Source organism: Musca domestica, unplaced genomic scaffold (genome assembly GCF_030504385.1).
Source record: "Musca domestica strain aabys unplaced genomic scaffold, Musca_domestica.polishedcontigs.V.1.1 9, whole genome shotgun sequence".
Taxonomy (NCBI): Eukaryota; Metazoa; Arthropoda; class Insecta; order Diptera; family Muscidae; genus Musca; species Musca domestica.
This window is the reverse complement of record NW_026712435.1, coordinates 7778505-7801984: the sequence shown is the minus strand read 5'-3', so window position 1 is coordinate 7801984 and position 23480 is coordinate 7778505. Positions and strand designations below refer to the sequence as shown.

The 23480-nt window shown below is 34.9% G+C and overlaps 1 protein-coding gene across 4 annotated transcripts; it reads right to left on the bottom strand.

The window, feature by feature from the left end:
* Positions 1–1087: 1087 nt before the first annotated feature.
* On the bottom strand, positions 1088–22769 carry LOC101893530 (GTPase-activating protein). Of its 4 annotated transcripts, none has more exons than XM_005183247.4 (6): positions 22606–22769; positions 21068–21301; positions 6807–8668; positions 6458–6732; positions 5888–6086; positions 1088–2404 (listed from the first exon to the last, which is right to left on the bottom strand). In XM_005183247.4, the coding sequence occupies exons 2-6, from the start codon at positions 21162–21164 to the stop codon at positions 1442–1444; spliced, it is 3396 nt and encodes a 1131-aa protein (XP_005183304.1). In that variant the 5' UTR covers positions 21165–21301; positions 22606–22769; the 3' UTR covers positions 1088–1441. The 4 variants fall into 4 exon arrangements, with proteins under 4 accessions (XP_005183304.1, XP_058987487.1, XP_058987488.1 ...); XM_059131504.1 differs by lacking the exon at positions 22606–22769 and adding an exon at positions 22472–22562; XM_059131505.1 differs by lacking the exon at positions 21068–21301.
* Between the last annotated feature and the right edge of the window lie 711 nt (positions 22770–23480).

Sequence of the window (23480 nt, the reverse complement as noted above, 5' to 3'; positions counted from 1 at the left end):
CACATATACAATGTTAAAATAAATATTGGATGAATGTGTAAAGCTTAAACCTATATGTATATATATATATATATATTAATATAGAAATCAGACCAAACTTACAGTGTAAAATTGGAGTTAAAATTTAGAATTTTCGTTTGTGTATATCTTTAACATTAGCATAATAGTATTATTTTAAGAGATGTTTTCATATTTATTGCTGTTTTATAGTGCTGATCACTGCACTATTCCATTCTTTATTATATATTAAATTTTCTAAAAAGAAAAAAAAAAACTAAACACGTTGTTTCCAAAAGACATTACTTTTTTAATAAAAGTTTAATATTTCATTTCTATCGATAGATGAATATAGGTAGTCATTGTATGAATAAATAATTTGTTTCTTTTTATTTTTAATTCAAAATAAAATTAACGTAGAAATGTACAATTAAAGTTAAACAGTAATGTAGGCATTTTGTATTAAATACGAATGAGTAGTACAACAGTACTTCATTATTGTTATACGCTATGTATATATATATATATGTAGAATACAATGTATGTGTATTAACTTAGAGGGTTATAAATTATGTGGGGATTGTTGTCATTTGTTGTGTTAATTTGTGTATGCTCATTAAATACTTGCAAATAAATAATTATATTTATATAAATATGTATGTACGTACGTTCGTATATATGTTGTATGTTAGCAAATATGTAAGGTTATATGATGTGTCATACTTATGTAAATGAAGATCTAACTTATTGTTTGTTTAATCCAATATATTCTATACATAATTTGAACTTTTAGCTTTTTAGAATATCTATACATTTTCTATAGTTTTAATAGAACTAATGATGGGATTTCCAAAGCAACATAAACTCCAATTCTCACAGTATATGAAATTGCGCTAAAGGAAGGAACATTAAAAGGTGGTAAATGACATTCCAATGAGTTTATCTATGTAATATTTATAGCTTTGTGTGTACGACCAGTTAACATTTTCAAAAAACCAGTTAAGCACTGATTCAGCATTCGCTATTTTCTCTTAATTTCAATGATATTTACTTTTAGCGCATTTATGTCGCAACAGCAACCCCATATTGGACATTACATTCATCAATCCCTTTCACGACTGTTACTTATATAAGCACCCAATTTTGAATAATGTATTTGTATGTATATATCACATGTTTAATTTATATATAACAAAAGACCGATCTCAATAAAAAAACGATAATGTTTTTGTTTTCATTCAATACTGATTAGCATTGTTTAATGTGTGTGAAGTTTATGTTACCTTGGATGAGATGAAATGAGATACTACTAGAGTAGTAGATGCATTTTTGGTCTTGGAAGGCATATGGAGGAAGCGAAGGTAAGTACCGTGATAAAAAAAAAAAAACTAAAAACAAAGAATTAATATAAGGTGAAGCCCGATTTTATCCCACCAGTTTTCATTCAACATTTGTTAGCATATCTCTCAACTGATAGCTTTTCACGCAAATAAATGCTAGAGGTAGGGGTAATAGTAGGTGCTACACTAGATGTGGTGGAAGAGTTGCTAGAGGAAGGTGTCGCTGACGAATGGTGGTGTACCATTGCAGCTGCACGCACTGAATGCTGATTGTTTTGTTGTTGTTGCTGCTGCTGCTGTTGTTGTTGTTGCTGATAGAGAGAAAGTTGTTGCTGGCGTTGTTGCGACGATGATGACTGCAGATTGTGCATGAAATATGCGTTCATATTACTCTGCTGCTGTGAATGTTGTTGATGATACGGATATGCCATTACCAATTGCATTTGCGGCAAAATTTGTTGCTGATGTTGGTGTTGCTGTGCCTGTAGATCCATATGCCCCGCAGTGCGCATCATTTGCAAATAGTTGTCATCGCCTATCGGTGCCTGCCGACTGCCATACTTCAATTCGCGCGATATTCCCTGTTTGTAGTTTCGATGATCTTTGTCTATGACATACGCCACTTCTCTCAACTGCATAATTGTCGCTTTGAATTTCGAATACAAATGCGGTGACTGCTGTTGCAGTGTCATCGCTGTTGCAACCAACGGATTGTGCTGTTGCTGCAGTTGATGAAACACCCCGACTTGGTCGAGAAATGCTTCCAATTGTGTCATATGAGACATGATAAGGGTATGAATGCGTTGCAAATCCAACGCTGGATCCAGAGCGGTTATCAAGTCCATTTGAAAATAGTCCATAGCCTCCGCCGACACGTTTTTACAACCAGGAGCGTTTTCATCTGATCGATCACAGCAGCTATACACGCCATTTACAAAAGCAGATGGGTGAAAATATTGTGATCTTATAGAATTTGTTAGACATATTTTATGAAGCAGGTCAATCCATTCTCTTTCTTCTACACAATTTGTTGTCTGTACTATAAGCGAACGGTCTTTGCGTACAATCTGAAAAAAAAAAAAAACAAAAGAAAAATTAATTTTGAATGCCAAATAATTAATAGGAGTAGAATCAACAGCATTAATTACACCCGATTGGCGTGTTCTAATTCTATTCGACTGCAGGAAGCATCGCAGATGTTATGTATGAACAACAACTTGGATAAATTGTAAGCAACGATGGTTATAATACTTCTTATTCTGTACCAAAAATAATGTAAATTTTTAATTTCTTTTATTTAAATAGGCTAGAGAGTGAATACAAAAAATAAATGTTAAAAAAATTCAAATTTTTTGGCTTACAAAACTTATAAATAACAACTTAATTGTAAATTAGAGCAGTTAATTCTTGGAGGTTAAATAATAGGAGTAATATCATCTCGGTGAAGGCGAAAACTTCATGAAAATGTTGCTAAAAGTAAATATACGAAATATACGAAGTTATAAACTGGCTTGATATAATTAAATATGTTTCCACAGAAGCTCCAAAAATTGCGACTTGGAGCAACTGCTTTATTTACCAAGTGACTATATTAAATGTTATTGTCACTTGGATACTATAGCTGCATAGTAGTATAACACAGGCAAAAAATTCAAAATTGTCGTCGCAAAAATTTCATAACTTTGCTTGAAAAACAATTGTGATGTACAAATTGTTCTCAAGTTTGTCCTTAGTTGACAAATTTGATTTGTATTTTTTGTTAAAGTTGTCAGCAAGAAAGTGTTCGTTCAAAAAAAAAAAATGTACGGCGAATTTAGGAAATATTTCTGGAACAATCTTATGGTAAGGATGCATTTATTAAGAAGTCTTTGGTTTATGTAACTTTAATTGCATTTCTGCCTGAACGCATCAACAAATTGGAGGAATTCAATTGATTCGCATCAAGTTTAGGAATGAATTAAAATAATAATGTGAAGGAGATGCAAGAGCTTACAAACACGGGTTTAAAAAAGGACCAGGTCTCACGGCAAATTGAAAAGGGAGGGATTTTCAAAAACATTGAGATTACTCTACTTAAGAGAATGTTTTAATTTTTTACCTAGTCTATATGTGTGAGAATACTATTAAAAGTGAAACTGCCGTCCCACACACACACACACCAAAGACATGCTACTGCAATCGTAACAAATCAAAATTAAAAAGAGAGAATAAAAAAATAAACACCTCGTATGTGCAGACTTTATGGTAGAAACAAAAGTAAAAACATCAAACACATAAATACATGTATGCATGCTTGTTAGTTAAAATTGAAGCCCCTCGAAGAAGCTCTACGCTTCAGTCGTTACCACTGAACATCTCTTTGAAAAGGGAAATTTAGTAATAATGCTGCAACAATAACAATTTCAGTCCTTTATACAAACAACCGAAGCTGTACATGTCGCTAAGAGTTAGACTTCGCAGCAGCAAGGTAACATAGTCTACTATTAACTATAATTATGTACGTATGTATGCATGAGATATTTTTACGGTTTGTATGAATTTATGACTGTATCAACACTAACCGCAGTAGAATGGGAACAAAACCATTGTTGTTTACATAGGTAGACATAAAAGTGTACACACATCGCGTCATGTGAATTTTAAACAAGATTAAGTGAATTACAATTTCAATAGGTGCAGCAATTTGACAACATAAAAAGGTTTCACTGGCCAACTTTCCCAATATATCATTCCATGCAGTTATTGGTATTTTTGTGAAATAACCATGAAAAGGTTTAAAAAATAATTTATGTTGAAATAACATTACATACAGCATACAGATTGCCAAGAACATGTCTGAATACTGTTCATGTTGTTGGAATTTTTTTGCACTTCTTTTGATTTATCTTCATTTCACAGCATCAAGGCAATAAATGAAAAATGATGTCGGAAGAAAAAGTACCAAGAGGAGGCTCATTCATTTGAAGAATGATTTAAAAAAACCAGCATCAATAAATTTGCATACAAAAAGAGTTACTCCAACCGTAAATCTGTTTACACCCTCCATATATTAACATTGTCATTTGTAACATCCCTAAATATTCTTCGTAGACCATATATATATATATATATATATATATATATATATATATATATATATATATATATATATATATATATATATATATATATATATATATCGTCTCTGGAACTTGTATATTTTCGAACATTCCATTTCCTCCAGGCGATTCACAATAAATATTTAGTATATATTTATATTATTAGAAGTGAGTGAGTTTAACTACATTTTATATAGTAAGTCTGGGTTAACGTCAACCTCCCGTTTCGTCAACATTCCAACCGCCAACTCATTTTTAATAGCAGTGTTTACTGTAAAACGTCGTCCAAACCTAATCTTGCTAATCTTTTAATATATATATCCCAAAATCAAAAATTGAAGAAATGTGTCTATACGATAATCTGTTGTACAAATCTGAAGAATCACGTCTATTCTAGGGTTTTTTGCACAAAAATCTTTTGCATCAAGTGCCGAAAAGATAGCAATAGCCATGAAGACGGAAAACAACGAATTACTCTTTTATGTTATGCAAATATATTCGGAAAGCACGAAATCTAATTGTTTGTAATCGGGATAACTTCAACTGTGAATTATATTGCACTCCTTTTATAATTGCAATTTTTTCCAGCCAATGTATCGAAACAGCTTTTAAGCCGTTATAAATTCAATAAATTATGTACTAGTGAAAGATGATGTTACACTTCTAGATATCGTATGGTATGGAGTCAGCACAGATACTATGGCTAAATGCTGGAAGATGTGGAAGCAAATATGGACTCAAAGCTTCAACAACTAAGTGCGAGCGAAGATAATAAAATCATTCCTTATGTTTTGTGCTTTGGCAAATTTTGATGAATGATGTTAATACTGGGTCATTTGCAAATAAGGATTTAGATTTGACTGACGATTATGATTACAATGTCGAAGAAATCCTGAAGACAGCAAAAACGATCGTAGCCATCGAAATTGAAGACCGGACCTTGACTTATGTATTAAGACGTCTAAGGTAAAATGCTGCTTTCAATTATATGATAACATCATTAAAACAGCATTAAAAATAAAATATTAATTTTAATACTTTGTTAACGTCACATCCGCGATTTTAATTAGTTGACGTAACCACGAGTGCACTGAACATTGTTTTTAAAATTTTTGCAAATATTGTGCTTGTTGAGCTACAATCAAGGAGAAAACCGCTAAAACAAAATGTATGAGGACTTATACAAGTGAAATATAATGGAGTCGATATTGAATAAATTTGTTCGATTGTGGTTAAAATTGCCGATAACGTTCGAGAATTTAGTGGTCGTCACGTCATGCATGTCCTGAAAACGGATTCGATACTCTTAAGCTACTTCTTATATGATACGTAACCAAAATTTTACCTTTGGACTATTCGATGCCATTTACATGGAAAGTTATTTCCGATACGTTTAATATGGATGGAATCAAATAATATTCCAGGTATGCACTAATGTGTTGTTGTACTCACCTTAAAACAATTTTGCATTTTAAAACTTTTCTCATTTAACTGTTCGACACGTTCAATTTCCGACAATGGTATATCACAGATTGGTTGTTTGCCTTTCGATTTGGCATAGCACAAGGACTGGGTAGTTAGACGAAAATAGCGCTGTTTAAAAGGACGTCGACCAAATCTCTTGCGACATTGCGGGTACTTAGTCATCATTCTGGCAATTATAAAATTGGAAAACATTGTTTTTACTAGGTCGCTTGGATTAACAAATTAGAATATTAAAGTTTTAAATATGGCTAAAGTTACTATATGCATGAAAAATGTAATAAAAAAAAAATAATTTAATTCTTACCCCTCGCTTATGTTAGTAACCATAAAAATAAGGCAACATGTATCAAATGTATATGTGTAGGTATGTGTGGTTGATGGGTATGGATGGACGTTAGGTTGTGCAATATTAGCGTGTGGATGTTGTGGAATGTAATTTGTGTGATTGATGATAAAAATGCAAACGATTAATAAATATTATGTCTATATGCCAAATAGTTGTTTTATTACAAATTCAAAAAAGTTGCCTGAACTTACCCTTCCTTTAGTAATACTGGCTCCAAACTATTCTCTCCAATTGGAAATAGACTGCCGGATTCATGATTTGATCCATTTTCATCGATACTGGGGGTAGAGATATTTTCCAGAAATGCTTTCACTGCCTCAACATGCTTTTCTGTGCAGAATTTTTTATACAACTGTCCGGTGTACTCTTCTTTACAGGGTTGCTGTGAGGAGCGCGAACTTACCAAATTACCCAACGATTGTATTGTTTTAGATATCAGGGTCAAGGTACGATTTGTCTGACAGTCCTGACGAAAGATAGCGGGAAGAAATAATTAAATATTTATAAATTCAAAATCGTGGAAAAATATTTGAAAATTACCAGTGGCTCTGTGGTAAGGTCAAACAGTTTTGGCCCCAGTATGGCCGGTGCAAAAAAACGCAGGAATATAAAACCCGATACAACCGAATATCGAACTTCGCGATTGTGCGGGAAATGACGTCCGGCACATTCTCGCAAGTCATGAAAAATTTGGCACAAGACTTTGGGACAACGTACAGCACTCTTGGTGATGGCGTCAAATACTTTCTCCACGTAGTCTTGCAGGTGATGCAAGTTCGTATCGACCGCTGAACGATCTTTCACTTTGGACGGATCTATTTCACAGGGCTTCTTTTCAGCCAGTATTTGCGCCAGCACGGGTCGAAGCGTTTGGTGTAGATAGTGCAGGCCCGACAAGCGCATCGCCTCGTCCATCATTTTTGATACCAATGTATTGCCACGAAATATGGTTGTCGGATCGGTTAAATTTGAGATCTCGTGGTCTGCCAATGCTTTAATAATTGGTGCTATGCGACCCGTATGTGTAAACAGTCGAACTAGTGGCTGAGATACATCCGTTTTGCACGATACCAATTCCCCAAGTATAAACACTGATGATAAAGTAATGGGCCTCTGATCCACGGACTCGAGCAGCAGATTCATAAGATCATCGTAGGTGGCAAGCGGGAAAACATGATCTGCGGTATAGAGTATTTTTAAACGAAGTGACCCTATTGTGCTATCGCCGCTTAATCGTGTGCCTGGAGGAGTAGCACAAGATCGCGTCGATGGATTCACTGATCGAACTGCGGAGCTTAGCGATCGCGGCTGCAGGTAATACCATGCTGAGGGCTGTATGGATGCTTGTTGTTGTTTGTTGCGCATAGGCAGCTTGACTTCACCAAGAAATACCTTATCGGACATGCCCGAAGCATCGTGCCACACGGACACCGTTATCTCACACAGGTCAGCTCCACCTACTGGATATATTGTGTAGGCTTTGTTCGAGTTAATCGTTCCCCCTCCACTGCTCGAGTCAAAATGTGCCGACTTTGCCGATGACGAAGACTCGCCGTCAATACTCAGATCAAAACTCATGCTCTCATCAAATTCGGGATTAACCGTCTTCTTGCGCAATTTGGTTCGTTTCGATATCTGGCGTTTATTGGAGTACGTGGCCGTACACATGACATATGGATCACAAGTACCATTCTTCTTTGGCAAATCAGTGCACTCTGGGATTCGAATTGTCACGCGAGAATGTTTTCCATTCGCCGCCGTGTTCTTCCAGTTGGTACCATCCTCTATACTCTGTTGGTGCTGATGATGATGTAGATTGAAAATTGAGCCACTGCCACCTCCGGTCCCACCCGTACTTCGATGTTTGTTCGTATTGTTTCGTTGTATATTGCTCAGTTCACTGTTCTCTTTATAGTCGTTCTGTAACGACTGATGCTGCTGCACGAACTCCTCGATAATTTCACTGTTGTTGCGATCGTAATCGCTTGGTCGCAGCATATTAATGCGTTGCTCGTTAATATGTGCGGGTGATTCTTCGAACTGTACCTCGATGTGTGCCATACCCTGCACTTCAGAGTCCGAATCTACCGGCCTCAGTGAAAACCAATGATCCTTATGATTGTACATGTGCAATTCTTCGCGTTTTATGGCAATTTTTCCGATGGGTTTGTCCTGTTTCATGTGTCGATCCCTGTCCCAAACATATACGGATAGATAACGAAAACGTCGTGGAATTTTAAACTGATACTCTTCGCCAAAAAATGGCGACAAAGTGCGTTCTATGGTGGGTGTTCTACAAATTTCTTCCTGATCCAAGGCGATCGTGCAGTATACGTCGCGGGTTCCTTGTGTGCTGCAACTTGTATTCGCCGCATTTCGGCTGCTTAGATTTTTCGCTTCGCCTGAAAAGAAATTACACCGTCATTATTATAATTATTCGAATAACACCTTAATTGGTTATATGCGAATGCGAGTGATACTACTAATGTGACCATAGAATATGTGAACAGAAAAAAACAATCAACTGGCGATAAACACATACTATTGAACTTCCGCTCAAAGAAGCAACCTTGATTGAACGACGCAGCAGAAGTTATTTATTCCACCTATAATTTTTATAAATTACACATTTACTGATATTAATTAGTTATTTAGTTTAATTGCAGCATTAAAAGCCTAAATGCCTTGTTGACGTGACTTCCTCAGTAGTCATATACAGAAGTTACAGATAACTTCGATTTTCCCAAAAAAAAAACCGACCCATCATACAAAAATATTCACGTGTCCCCATTATGGTAATTGATTGTTTTGCGCGGCCATATTACCCAGAAACACAAGCTAGTCATACAAAGTTGACGTAAAAATTCAAAAAAAAAAAAAAAAAAATACAAAACCATTCACAAGTACTATTTCTACAAATTAAGTATTTATTTTAGGCATATGAAAATGTAACTTTATTCTGTAATGACAAAAACGAAACGTAAATTATAGCAGATTCGGTCGCAAAATCTGACCAAACCCTTTAACCGTCATACGGCTCTAAAAGTGTCAATATTTGGTTGGGAAACATAGTTGTTTGTGCATACTTTATGGGCAGTTCGTCGATTATTTTGGCGCGATGCACAACTTTGAAGAACTTTGAAAATTTAGTTTGTTTGATATCAAATAGTGGGTATTAAATTTCAAATGCAACATAAATGGAGGGTATTATGTAGACCTGATCTGGTCAAACAAAATTAAGTAAAATTCTACATAAAGTTTTAATTTAAGAGGCATGAGAAAACATATTTTTTTGGGTATGTGATGGAAACCGAATCGACTGGTTTTGTGGAAACAGAATTGGATACAATTTTTTCTTGGGTAAGGTTCTAACATTCTAACATTTTATGATAATAAGCCTAGTAAATGTAGGAGCACCAATTATCGAACTTATTAGAAAATTGCAAAACAGCACATGGATAGTGTAAAAAAACACCGCAAAAATTCGGTAGTAATGACAGCTAGATACCCCCTACATTACCAGTATACTAAGAATTGAGTTATGTCCATAAAATTTACAAGGCGAAATAACTTACTTTTATCTCACTACCACAAAGTGTGTGATCTTAGTAACGGCGGCTGAGTGCGTGGTGTGTCCAAAGATGTTGTTCAATCACGGTGCATGTGATTCCGGACTACGTCATTTAGGGGAAAGAAGACATGATTTTTACAAGGACATAGTACTGCTAACAGTAGTTTATTTTTCACCTCGATCATGTCTTCTGAAAGGTTCCCTTACTTAATTAAGCTTTCCGTCATAAACGATTTAGTTTATAATAAAAATTAATTATTTGGATGTAAGTCGAATGTTGTTAAAATGTAAAAAAGAGAATGTGTGTTTCGTGGAAACTTTGCGTGGTTTCCTTCAAAAGAAACACAGAAAGTACTACTTCATTCGGAACCACTTCAATTTTATTTAGCTGGATAGTTACTGTATGTCAAAATATACTAAATAAACCGATTTTTCGATAATGAAATTTCATTTCATTTATTTATTTATATGCTGCAATGAAAAAGCAATTTTGGCCAATAAGAATCACAACTGGCGAATAAAAACATATCTTAAAATTATTACATAGCGTATCTTAAAGTAACATATGAAATTATATATAAAAAATATGGTCAGCAGCCCAAGAAAAATGTATTTATATGTCCATTGCTGGTAATAGAAAACTACATTGAATCAAACAATGCTGTTTCGTCATATATCATTAACAAACAAATCGTTAACCTCCACTTGTCTCTGCAAAGTTTCAAATACACCGAAATACACCCCGGGAAAACGGGAACTCATCTGGAAGCTGATTCCAGATTCGTGCCGAATGGACCATGAAAGATCTTTCATTTAGAGATGTAGAAAGGTGTGGAAACATTATTTGCGTATTCCTGGTAGACCGAGAGAACACAAGTCGATCTCGCTGAAAACAGGGAAGATTTAAACAGTTAGAAATGAAACGACGCGTTGTATAACAAAAGTAGAGAATTGCAATCCCAGAAAGAGGACTGCATGTGCACAAATATGGTCGAAACGATGCAAATTATAAACGTTTTTCTATTTTCATAAAATACTCAGAAATCACTTTAATACAATAGGAAATTGCCGAGAATAACATAGAAAAGGCTAGGTTTTTTTTCACAACGAAAGGACAAATAGAAATCAGTTGAGAGTAATTTTCAGAGCATATTTATAACATTATTTGCTAAATTCATGTTCAAATGAAGAAAACAATGTGAATAACTTAATAACCTAACTCGCATTAACTCGTTTAAACAAACGGGTAGAATAGAGTTCCAGTATCACATTTCTACGAAAACTTAATTTAATATTATAGATCAGTTTGGCAGAATCAAAAGAAAACCAGTAAAGAAAGTCCTAAAGTCGGGCGGGGCCGATTTTATGATACCCTACACCACTTTGCTAATTTAGTTGAGCTTTAGTTTAGTTGATTCAAAGGACTAAATATGCCGAAGTACTTGTATCTATTAAATTCGGACTTGTATTGCCCATTTGGTGAAAAATTAATTTGAAATCAGATAAAGATATATATGGGAGCTATATCCAAATCTGAACCGATCTCGATAAAATTTAGCAAAGGTATTTCTGAGCTGCATTTGATATATTTCCCCAAATATTGTAGTTACAGAGTGCATATTACGGCTGTGGAGGACAAAAATAACAAATCGGATGAACAATATATATGGGAGCTATAGCTATATCTGAACCGATTTCGATCAAATTTGGCATACTTATTTTCAGGCCTAATTTGGTTGTATGTGCAAAATTCCATAATATTCGGACTGATATTACACGTTTGGTGCACAATAGAAGGCAAATCGGATGAAGATATATATGGGAGCTATATCTAAATTTTTACCGATTATCTCCAATTTCAATAGGGTTCGTCCTTGGGCCAAACAAATGTTGTTTGCAAAATTTCATCTCAATCGGATAATAAATGCGACCTGCATTTTGTTCACAAGAATACATGGACAGACGGACGGACGGACAGACGGACATGCATAAATCAACTCAAAAAGTGATTCTATGCAGATCATCAAAAGGAACTGTGGGTCTATCTCGTTTCCTTTTGCCTGTTACAAACAAATGCACAAAGACATAATACCCTTACCACCTTGTGGTGTAGGGTATAAACATAGGTATGACAACTAAAATGACAAACAACCGCACTGCTTGCAATATGAATCCGTAAAAATACACTCTAAAACAACAAAGCAGTGCCAGCATCTGCACATGCCTACACTCATACACAGCCAGACCACTCAGCTGCAAATAACTTCTGATGTGAGTACGTACGTGTATATTGGACCGGAAATCGATTTGAGCGCACGTACAAGGTGTACATTTACTAGAACCGCAAAACCAGAACGTCAACAAGAAGATGTACCTCTCCCCTCCTCAACGTAAAAAAACATACAGATCAACGACTACATCAATGTTTAATATCATTTATTGTTGAGGATCTAAAAAAGAATATCTGAAGTTTGCAATTCTACACGAGAATGGGAAAGACAAACTCAGACTCAACAAAAAACGAGTTTACCTCCGAGTCTCCACAAATACGCAGAAGACATTTCACAGATACGATAGACAGCACCATGGGTACGTCCACTACAGAATGCGAACATTCGAGCTGTTGTCGCACCCGAGGGAACAGGAAGACAGTGAACAGATAAAAAAAATAAACACGAGTGAATGAGTGTGAACGTAATCGCACAGCGAATATCAACAAAGTAAATAAATCGCAGTTGCTATTAGTACCAATAACCCCAATGAAGGGTTATGCATAGATGAAAAAAAAAAAATGAATAAATAAAACAGATGTTAAATCTTGGCCGAGATGCACCGCTAAGACGTAATAATAAGGTATAGAAAGGAGAAGCAACACGTGTTCCTCTGTGCGAAACCCGAACGTGCTGTTCAGCGCTAAACACAGACTAACTTTAAATTTGCATACTGGAAAAGATGAATTTAACCAAAGAGGGCAAGTTTACCAGCAGTCGGCACTTTAAGGACTTGCTCATCATCAGAAATCCACTGTTTCGAATGCAAATCTGCTGTTACATTAAATTCTGTTTACTATTAGGTAGAAGAAACAAAGTCGTTCTTAAAACAAAATAGTGAATTTTTGCCAGTGGTCGAAATTCCAATTGTCGGCTTGATATATATTTGATGCAATTTTCTTTTATTTTTCACTTTAGGAAAAAGATTTTACAGTTAAATTCGCATAACATAGACAAATTAAATATGATATTTTAAAGTATTTATTTAATTTTTTACTTAGTTAAAGGTTAAAAAAAGCTTTGGTTTTATCTGAATACGGCATTAGAAAACAAGTAAAAAAACGTTAAGTTCGGCCGGGCCAAACTTTTAATACCCTCCACCTTAGGGTAAAGGAAACATTAGAACCCCTTGTGTCCCACAAATACCAATTTTTAGACACATTCGTGGGAATATGTCGCAAAATCATCAAAATATTGAATATCGGGAGGAACCGCTATATGGGGCTATACAAAAACGTGAACCTATACACACAATGTTTCGCCACCGCAGCCAGAACCCATTATGACCAACAATACCAATTTTTAGACAAATCCGTGAAAAAAATGTGACAAAAACCATCAAAATACCGCATATCGGGAGGTACCATTATATACCAAATCGTGGACCTATACATACAATGTCTTTCCAACGGAGCAAGAACCCATTATGACCAACAAATACCAATTTTTAGACAAATCCGTGAAAAATGTGGCAAAAATCATCAAAATACCGAATATCGGAAGGTACCGTTATATGGGGACTATACCAAAACGTGGACCGATATATCTCATTTTCAATACCAACCATCCTAGACACAATACAAATTGCTCTGCTAAATTTTGGCGCTCTACGACAAATAATGTGGACTGTGTCGTGATTTCAACAGACAGACATACATTAAATCGACTTAGAATTTTATGCTGATTATGAATATATATACTTAATGGGGTCTACGACGAATATATAAGGATGTTACAAACGGAATGGCAAAGTTAATATACCCTCCTTTCAAGGTGGAGGGTATAAAAATACAAATATTTAACAATATTTTTGAATAGAGAGATCTTTCGACGGTTGTTTAATATTATAAAAATATCTTAGGAGCGAGCACTTGCTCAAAAAGCTCATGAACACATCATGTCAGCAAGTTTCATAAAATTGAGAATGGAATTTTTATTACCTATTTTTTTTCATAGCGATCCTGTAATATTGACTGTCGACATACCGATTTGGTTATAAATTGACACAAGCTTTCTAATCGGTATAACCATATCAGCAAAATATTGTCAATTAGTCGAGTTTTTAGATATATCTTCTTGATGATTGCAGTTATTGATTTTATTATTTCAGCCCCTATTTTCAACTGGATTTTGTAAAACTCAACTACAATAACTTTTCCAAAAAAAGTCTGCCATTCAGCCAAAAGTCTAAAAAGGAATTCTCGTCGATTTTTTGCATTTGAAACATTTTTTCAGGCGAATGTGCCTCGTAAATATATTGCCTTTTGTATGCTAAAAATAATGTTAAGTTTGAGAAATTTAATTCACAAAAAATTAAATAACGATTCGATGTCGGCACTTCTACAAATGGGCAACATTCCAGTTTTATATTCACCACCATAAATAATAAAATAAATAAGACCGTCTATTAAAGGTCACTTACAACATAAATGGGCATTAGAATGTTTAAAACTTGACATCGAAATTTGTCAATCGGACACCAAGAAGACTAGCTTTTACACACTATGCAATTGGCCTGTGTATGTGTTGTATGTGTGCCGACATCAATGTTGGCTGTCTCTCTGTGGTATTGAAATATTCAATTGATCGCTCTATAATTAGGGTCAAATGACAGATAAGGAAATTTTGTATTGAATCCAAACGACCGTCAGCCGACAACAGCAACATTCAAGCCATTACATACATATGTGCACAATAGCGACTTGTAATAGCAGATGGATGAGACTGACAAGTTTCAAATAAAGCTACTAAAACAGAACAAATTGAGTTTGTGTTCACAGCCGCTGCAGCCACAAAATGTTGGTGTTTAACTAACTAATTGTTTTGTCAAAATTGTATGATTCTGTGGGCTAAAACATCAGATAGCCCATCCCTGGCACGCTCAATGTACAGTTCATAGTAACATCTCCCAAAATTGTCTATAAATAAGTGTTTTTAATGGTACGATAGTTCATTAATTACAGCCTACATCACACTGTGTCTTTGTGCTTTTGTTTGTAACATAGAGAAGGAAGCGAGATAGAACCATAGTTCCTTTTGATGATCTTCTTAGAATCACACTCTGAGTCGATTTATGCATGTCCGTCCGTCTGTCCATGTATGTTTGTAATCAAAGTACAGTTCGCATTTATTGTTCGATCGATATGAATTTTGGCACAAATCATTTGTTTGGTTCAAGAACGAATACTATTAAAATTGGAGATAATCGGTTAATATTTAGATATAGCTTCCATGTATATCTTCAACCGACTTTCTGTTCATTGTGCACAATATTGGATAGAATTTGGTTCAAGTTTGATGGTAATCGGTTCAGATATAGCTATAGCTCCCGGTTCAGATTTGGATATGGCTCCCATATATATCTTTATCCGATTTAAGGTTTATTGTCCACAAAATGGTTAATATAAACCCGAATGCAATAGATTTTGGCACTTAAAATTCAGTCTAGAAGAAAGTGTGTCAAATTTGGTGAAAATCGGTTCACATTTAGTTATAGCTTCATCGGATTTGCTATTTTTGTTACCCACAGCCGTAATTTGCGCCCCAAAGCAACGATCGTTGGTGCCAGCAATCAGATAAATCATAGAAATATCTGCGCTATTTTTTTTTACGTTGTGCAAAAAAATTTAATGTAAAATCAAATAGTATGGATTTTGGTGAAAATGAGATCAGATAACGCTATAACAGCGAAATATATGTTTTACTTTAAACGTTCTCAAAGTCGAGAGATACAAATACCTCCGTCCAATTTTGTAAATATTAGTTCCTTTTTTTTTCAAATTATAACTGATCTAAAGCCATCATTGTTCGTATGATCTACTTCACATAAATTCCCAGTATGAACTTATATTTGTTACGTGTAGCTCTACTAAATACGATTAGTGGTCTAGGGTATCATAAAGTCGGTCCCACCCGACTTTTAACCTTTCTTTACTGGTTTTGATTAGTTGCATGTCTATTCAATAGCTTCATGAAGAAAGTGAATGTGTAACACAAATTAATATATCCGAGTACTGCACGACATACTTTGGAAATGGGAAAAAAATCGGTAAAAAGTTGGAAAATATGCTTGAATTTCCACACAACTTTAATTTTCCAATAAATTCTTTCGCTTAGTTTGCTGGGTAGTCAGATTCATTGGCGAATTCATGTTATTGCATCATATCACCTTCACCATCAAAACACACTAAGAATGATTTTAAAATCGTCTTCCATCTGTAGAACGCGACATTGCATGCGACATGAGCAGCTTAGGGTGATTTAAGGTAAAAAAATGAAAACAAAAACAATGGCTTTTGATTCTTTGCACATCCGGAGTTTTTGTTATTCTGATGGAAATTCTGTTGGCTTGATTTCGATTTCACCCAAGTTGTGAGTCTACTGCACAAAGCGGAAACACTGATTATTTTGTTACATAGCCAAATGCAGAAACCTACACATATATGCACACATCCACACAATCTCTTCGCGACAGTAAATTATGTACATATGCAAATGCGGACAGAAAGAAGAAAAGAACACAGATATGCAAAATACACTCAAGACGGTTGATGATTACATACGTACATATATTACGCAGCTACATATATCTGCAGCTATCCACTTCAGCCAGCATTTACAAATATGACCTCGCATTTTAATGTTTGCACCAGTAACCAATGAAGGGTTGTTCTGCGATAATTTCAATATTCAAAATCTTCTGACCATAGGCAATCATGTTGTAAAATGTCTCCGTATTCATCCGAGGGTAGAAAATTGGAACAAATCGCAATTTCGAGAGTATTTATGTCTACTACGTGTGATAGTCTACAATCCTCGTAGTTTTCTTTCGGATAAAAACAGTGAAAAGGCATGCAAATTTCCACATCTGTTTTTTCCACTGAGACAATTAAAGTAAAACAATCAAAAAGAAAGTCTCTCAGACATTGTTATCTTGAAAAATAAAAGAATAACAATTTCCGTTTGTTTATTTTTAAAAAATTTATGCACATCATTGTTCAATTATGTTATTTTCATCTAAATTATGCGAAAATACATTTTCCCAGCAACATTCATTCTGCTCAGTAACAACGAACAAAATTTCTTCAATTTCCGATAATGTTGTTGAATTTTTTTTTTGTTTCAAAAGTAAAAGTAGTAGCATTACTATTACGGCAACCGAATAATGTAACTTATTTATGTTCGCATGTATTTGTTCGGCGCAGCCTGTGGGTGATAATGTTTCCATCTTTAACCCCACCGTTATGAAAGTTCGCACGATAAAGTAAAATTAGCTTTAGCATGGCTCAAACTCAGATTTTACTTTTTTTATTAAGAATTACATCTTTCACGGTATTTTTCTGGAGAAAGATGGGTAGCACATATTTTCACTGTATCTTTTTGTCAAGACATGACCGAAATGAAACCGTGTGTAAATAACTATGTAGGTATATTAAATGCAAATATCGAAGCATTGTTTTTAAAAAGGGAAATGTATGCGACAGAGAGAAGAAGCGACGTCAGTAGATTTAATTTATTTTTGAAAATGTAATGACGTAAACTGTTTGGGCAATATAAAACGATTAATGAGAATTTTCTTATAAAAATATATTTTGTCTTTTTTGGGACAGATAAGATTCCATCTCAAAGATATAATTTGATTATTACTTAATTTATTTGAATCTTGAATATTTGGTGCAATGAATTCTTAAGATAGTAACCAAACGGTTACACAACGTCCAAGCGTACACAGTGCCCTTAACACGTTAGCGGACGTGAATAACACAGCGCTTAATTCGTAGAATTATGTTATATCCTAACTACCTCTATGTCAATAACATTTTAAAGATTACACCTAGTTTCTTAGAAACTGCAGATTTAAGGATTTTCAATTATATTTTTGCGTCCGAGAAAGCTCTTAAGAACTGACTGCCTCAGACCTATTGGGTATCATGCAACGCTTGATTGTCGTTCCTTGGAACAACTCTAGTTTAGTAAAAATCTTCATTTTTTCGAATTTAGAGGTAGACCCCAGATAGTCAGAGTTCAAGACCCGGATCTATTTACCCGATATAAACATAATAGGTATCGTTTGAAAAAAAAAAAATAAAATACCTATCCAACAAATATATATATATTCATGATCCGTCCGTCCGGCTCCCTACCGGTCTGGCCGTCTCTGGAAAGCTCTCTAGCTTCCGAACGAAATGATGTAAGATAATAAAATTTTACTTAGATATATTTTAAGTCCGTATAACCTAATTTTAATCTCATATACGGCATTTCTATCATTTTAACTGCCTCTTTCGATGGAATGAGGGCTAAGAGAATGCTTATTGCTGAAAGTTTGCGCACATTTCTATCAAACTTAGATCGTACTGATTTATAATAATAATTTATTCATTTATAGTAAAAAACAATTAACATTTTATATATTTCTACAAAAATATGCATCACTGGATCTTGCTGTAGCATGATGAAATGTAGTAATTGCCAGGAACCTCAACTTGAGAATTGTATATCAGATAGAAGTCCTAGCACACATATGTATTTCTCTATTTTAATTTAATCTCCACCACACAGAAACGTGTTTCTGAATCTTGCGATCAATTGCAAGTGCTGAACAATATTGTCATGCATGCATGATCAGATTTTAAATACCTTTTTGCTCCATTTCAGCCCCTAACAATTTTTCGATCGCCACCGAAACTGTGCGTGCATGTTTGGGTGGACTTGATATATTTCGTGGCATTACGTTTTCGAAACTCGAACAACTGGATTGTAGTACCTGCTCCCTTACATTTAATTTACGAGAAGAAAAAATATTTCAAATGTCGCAACTCGTACAACCTACTATTACTTCATATCCGGATTAAACCACTCTAGTGTGCAGACAAGAATCACATGAATACACATTTTTCACTACAGATGTAAGCACAACATTATCTTGGTATTCTGAAAGCGGGAAACAAAAACAAAACTCCAAAACATTTTCCTAAGAATAAATTCTTGTGCGTAAATTGTCATTTTCCTGTTTGAACGCTAAGAGACAAATGGACAATAGATCGTATCGCAATATATGGAATGAAAGAAAAAAAGTGTTTTCATAATAACAACCGGATGATGTATTACAAGAATTGCTTTAAATGTAGGTATTACAACTACTACTTGGCTGTACAGACAAGTGCTTGCTTCATCAAAATGGTTTGAATTCAAAGAAAACATGGTGTCAATATTCTTACAAGAAGAAACATTGTGTTTTTGTGCGAATCGCTCCCCGATTTACTACAAACGTTGTACACTCTAATATTTTTGTACCAACTAGATCTATAGTAAATATAGAATATATCGATCTTATTGTGATACATCCTTCACGAAAGGTCAAATTAAGTAAGGAACAAAAGTTCAAAATTCATACGAACCTCTATATCCTCCATATTTTACCATATTTATTACTAAAAGAGGGGCCAACATCCTTACGATATATCTTTTATTGATTCTTTACTAAAATACGATTTATAGCTAAAAATTTCCTTCTAAGAGTTTAAGCTTTTTAAAGCTCGATTAAAAAAGTCGGACCTAATTCATATTCACGGGCACGCTTGTAATCGCAGTATAGGTACGCAAGATACATTTAAATAAATGGCCCATCTTTTTAGCGACAACATTCACATTTTCGGATTGTTTTTTAGAAGAAGATATTTTGACCCTGGTTAGTTACTTCAGGCTCGGGAATTTTAGCAAAATAAACAGTTCTTTAGGTCAAAAAGGAAAAATTTCGGAAAATCAGCTAGTTTTTACTTATACGACATACTAAAACGATGGAAGTTTTGACTTAATAGGAATCAGATAATCGGCAGGAAACATTCCTGCAGTACGACCACACAAAAGAACAAGTCTATTATGCTTGGACTGAACTATTCAAATGCTTAAAATCTGTTAAAATTGGATAGTATTTACAAAACGCGTATCCCATCAGTGTCCAGTATAACTCAAATTGGCAAACCTTCTCGAATTGAATGCATTGCAAATTTCCAAAATATTCACAAATATATGGGCCAGCACACAATTTGTGTGTGTTTTTGATTTATCTTCTCGCTGGGATTTCATTCATGATTTTGTTTTACAAAACAACAACAACCACTACAGGCGCACATTCTGACGAAACAACAGGAAAGGTAACCAATACAGACTGACGACTTGCTTGAATCGAGTCAAATAACCCGACCGACAACAACGAAACAAAATCGAATAAAAATTTCATTCATAACGAGAACAACAGAGAACTGAACTGCATGAAAAGGGAAATTTCAGTTTTGTCGACAACACATCCACATCCGCAACGGGAGAGACGAAATCAAACAAAAAACATATACAAAAGAAAACACAAGAGGAAGATGAGAACGACAACAAAACATCACATCGTTGCATTTGTATGGGAATTCGTTGTTTCATGCTCAGAACGTTCCGCGCCCAACAACAAAGCGAACCAAACGATATAAACAAAGGTGCTTTAGGGCACAGGTGTGAGTGGGACAACTATGTTCTGCAACATGCAAGCACACTCACGCAACAACCAATCGCTCGCTCGCTCAGGAAAATAAAACACACCAAACATTCTTTTGCACAATTTTATGTTGATTGATTTCTCAATTAAAGATTCCAGCACGTTTTCATTAAATCATCCAATTTTATTTCATTTCGTCGGTACATTGCGTCCACTTAAATCACTCGGCATTTGCTGCCTATTACCGATATCTACAGAAAAACATTTGTTCACCGAACCATGTTTCACATCCCATTTTCTAGGGAACACAAAGTGGACGCGCTTCTTGGCCATCAACGCCAACACATTTTGCCACATTTATTTCAGCGTTTCCTCGTGGAAATTGCTCTTTTCTGTTACATTTTTCGTCACAATAGCATTGCACTCGCGTTACTTTCATCGAATTTTACCAATTGTTTGCCTTTTATTTACGTACCAATCTTAACTTTTAATTGCTCCTCAATTCGTACTTCCCGTGTATTATCGGCCATATTGGATCCATAACTAATGGGGTGTTTCTTTTTCAGGTGCATATTTTGTTTCGTTTCAATGTTCCTTGTCAGTTCGTTTCAATGTTTTTGTGAGCTGTATGCAAAGGTATTTAACAGGGTTGTCGTGTTGCACTGTTTTCTACTACTCTTTTTTCTTTGAATTTTTTATTCATTTTGCACTGAAAAAAAAAAAAAAAAACAAAATATGTTGTGCCACAATTAACAATCAATGCATTCAAATATCGGCAAAGGATCTCATCAATTGCACCACTTCTTTTTGTTTGACTTTTACACAGCGAATATATTTGTATATGTCACTACACTTTGTTACACTTTTATATTTATGAAAAGAGGAGGGAGAAATCCAAATGATAGAGATATAACACACAGTAGAAAACCAAATTCATTGGCAGGTGAGCAAAAAACAGAGCCTTTAACAGCAGAAAAACTAATATCGCACACATCCTGTTTCTCCTTCCTGTTCTGTTTCAAGCCATTCGATATTGGATGCCAAAACCAACAACAAACAACCTTGATGATTTGGTATACACGCAAACGAACTTGTGGGTATATCCGACGCTGTTTCCCCCTCTCACTCATAGGTTTTCTTTCATTCGGACGAGACGAGCTGTTTCGAATTCGTATTTTGCTCAATGAATTTTTTCGTGTGACACATGTTTTTTGTATTTCGGATGGAAGGGTGTAGTGGGCGGAGAAAGGGAGGGGGGAATTCATTCATAAAGACATTTTGTACACACCGCGGCACGGCACTATTAATAAAATGATAGTCTCTGGTGTTTGGATGTGTGTTTGTTGTGCTTTAAAAAAATATTTTTTAGCTTACAGATCGTTTTTTTTTCAGATGAAGGCTAAACGTTTGCTTGTCGCTCCCTCTCTATGCTGTCATAGCACCTAGTTTATTGTTTACCAGAGCCAAATATTTATAAAGTGCCGTTTGGTAGTCTCTGTCGAAATTTGAATGCATTGACCTGACAAATTAACATTTTGTAAATTATCTATTGGTGGAACGGTCTGGGGCCCGGCTGGCGGACGAGACGGAAAACGGAATGGGTCATAAAATGAATGAAATCGCAGGAAATGCATAACAATGCCAGCAAATTACGCGTAGGAGAGTAAAAATTATGGATTCCTCCTTGGGAAATGCGAGTCGCGACTTTAATGAATTGGGAACGCTTGCAGCCGATTTTGTTATTCCGTTGTGAATGTATCCAATTCTCAATCCATTTTTGTAATTTTTGCGTAATTCATTGTTTTAGTTCACCTTCGTGGGGTATAAATCATACACACAAGCACATATTTTTGCATAGCTTTGATTTTCAGTCACGTACTCTTGATTCATTTTTCTCTTCTTAGCTTTAATCTTATGTATTTATCTATACATCTGGTTTTCTTTTTAATATTTATTAAATACTCTTTTGTTTTTTTCGAGACACTCATCGCTACAAATTCTATATCAAATTACATTAAACTTCCTTCCGGTTGGATGTATGCATAAATCTTCTTCTGGTTGTTAAAAAACGCCGATACATGGACACACTTTTCACACCGTGTACCCAACGTACACATACATAAATCGCATGAAAACAAAGCGCGAACTCATAAACCTCCGACCGCGACAAGCACCGATAAAATTAAAACTGAAAACAAAATTGTATGCTGTTCGTTGTCTGTCCAAATAAGTTACGCCGTCAAAAATGAAAGGCGAACAACGATCTAGAAATCCCTATAAGAGCGCTGCTACATTCTTACACGTGGTAGAATAATACAGGTAACAGAACATACGCATTTGTTTTTGTAAGTAATACTAGTGTCAGAAAAACATTTATAATAAATTACTTATATTTCAAAAATATTCATTTCTTATCATTCAAATTCAAAATGTGCATTACATACATTTTGTGTATGTTTGTGTATTGTTTGGAACAAAAAACACAACAATTTGAAAATATTTCAAATTCGGTTGCAAAATATATTCATATTTTCTATATTAATGGGCAACATATTGTAGAATTTTGGGATAAAACTGTATTGTCCTACTATTTTAGATTCAATATTGTAGAATAACCTCAAAATTCCATTCTTGTTTCGCGGGTTTTCCCCAATATAAGAATTTTGTCAAAAAACGAAAACCAACTGTTGCATACTTAAAAGTCTATTTGACACGATAGATGTGGAAGTACATAAAGATCTTCTTTGACTGGCATAAGTCATCGGCTGGCTCCTTTGTAGAGGAACAAAGGAGTTGTAGGTTGACTTAGTTCGACTTAGGCCATAGGCTCCTTTGGTCTTTTTTCGCAGCGATTTTGGTCATAGGCTCCTTTGTTTTTTTCCGAAGCA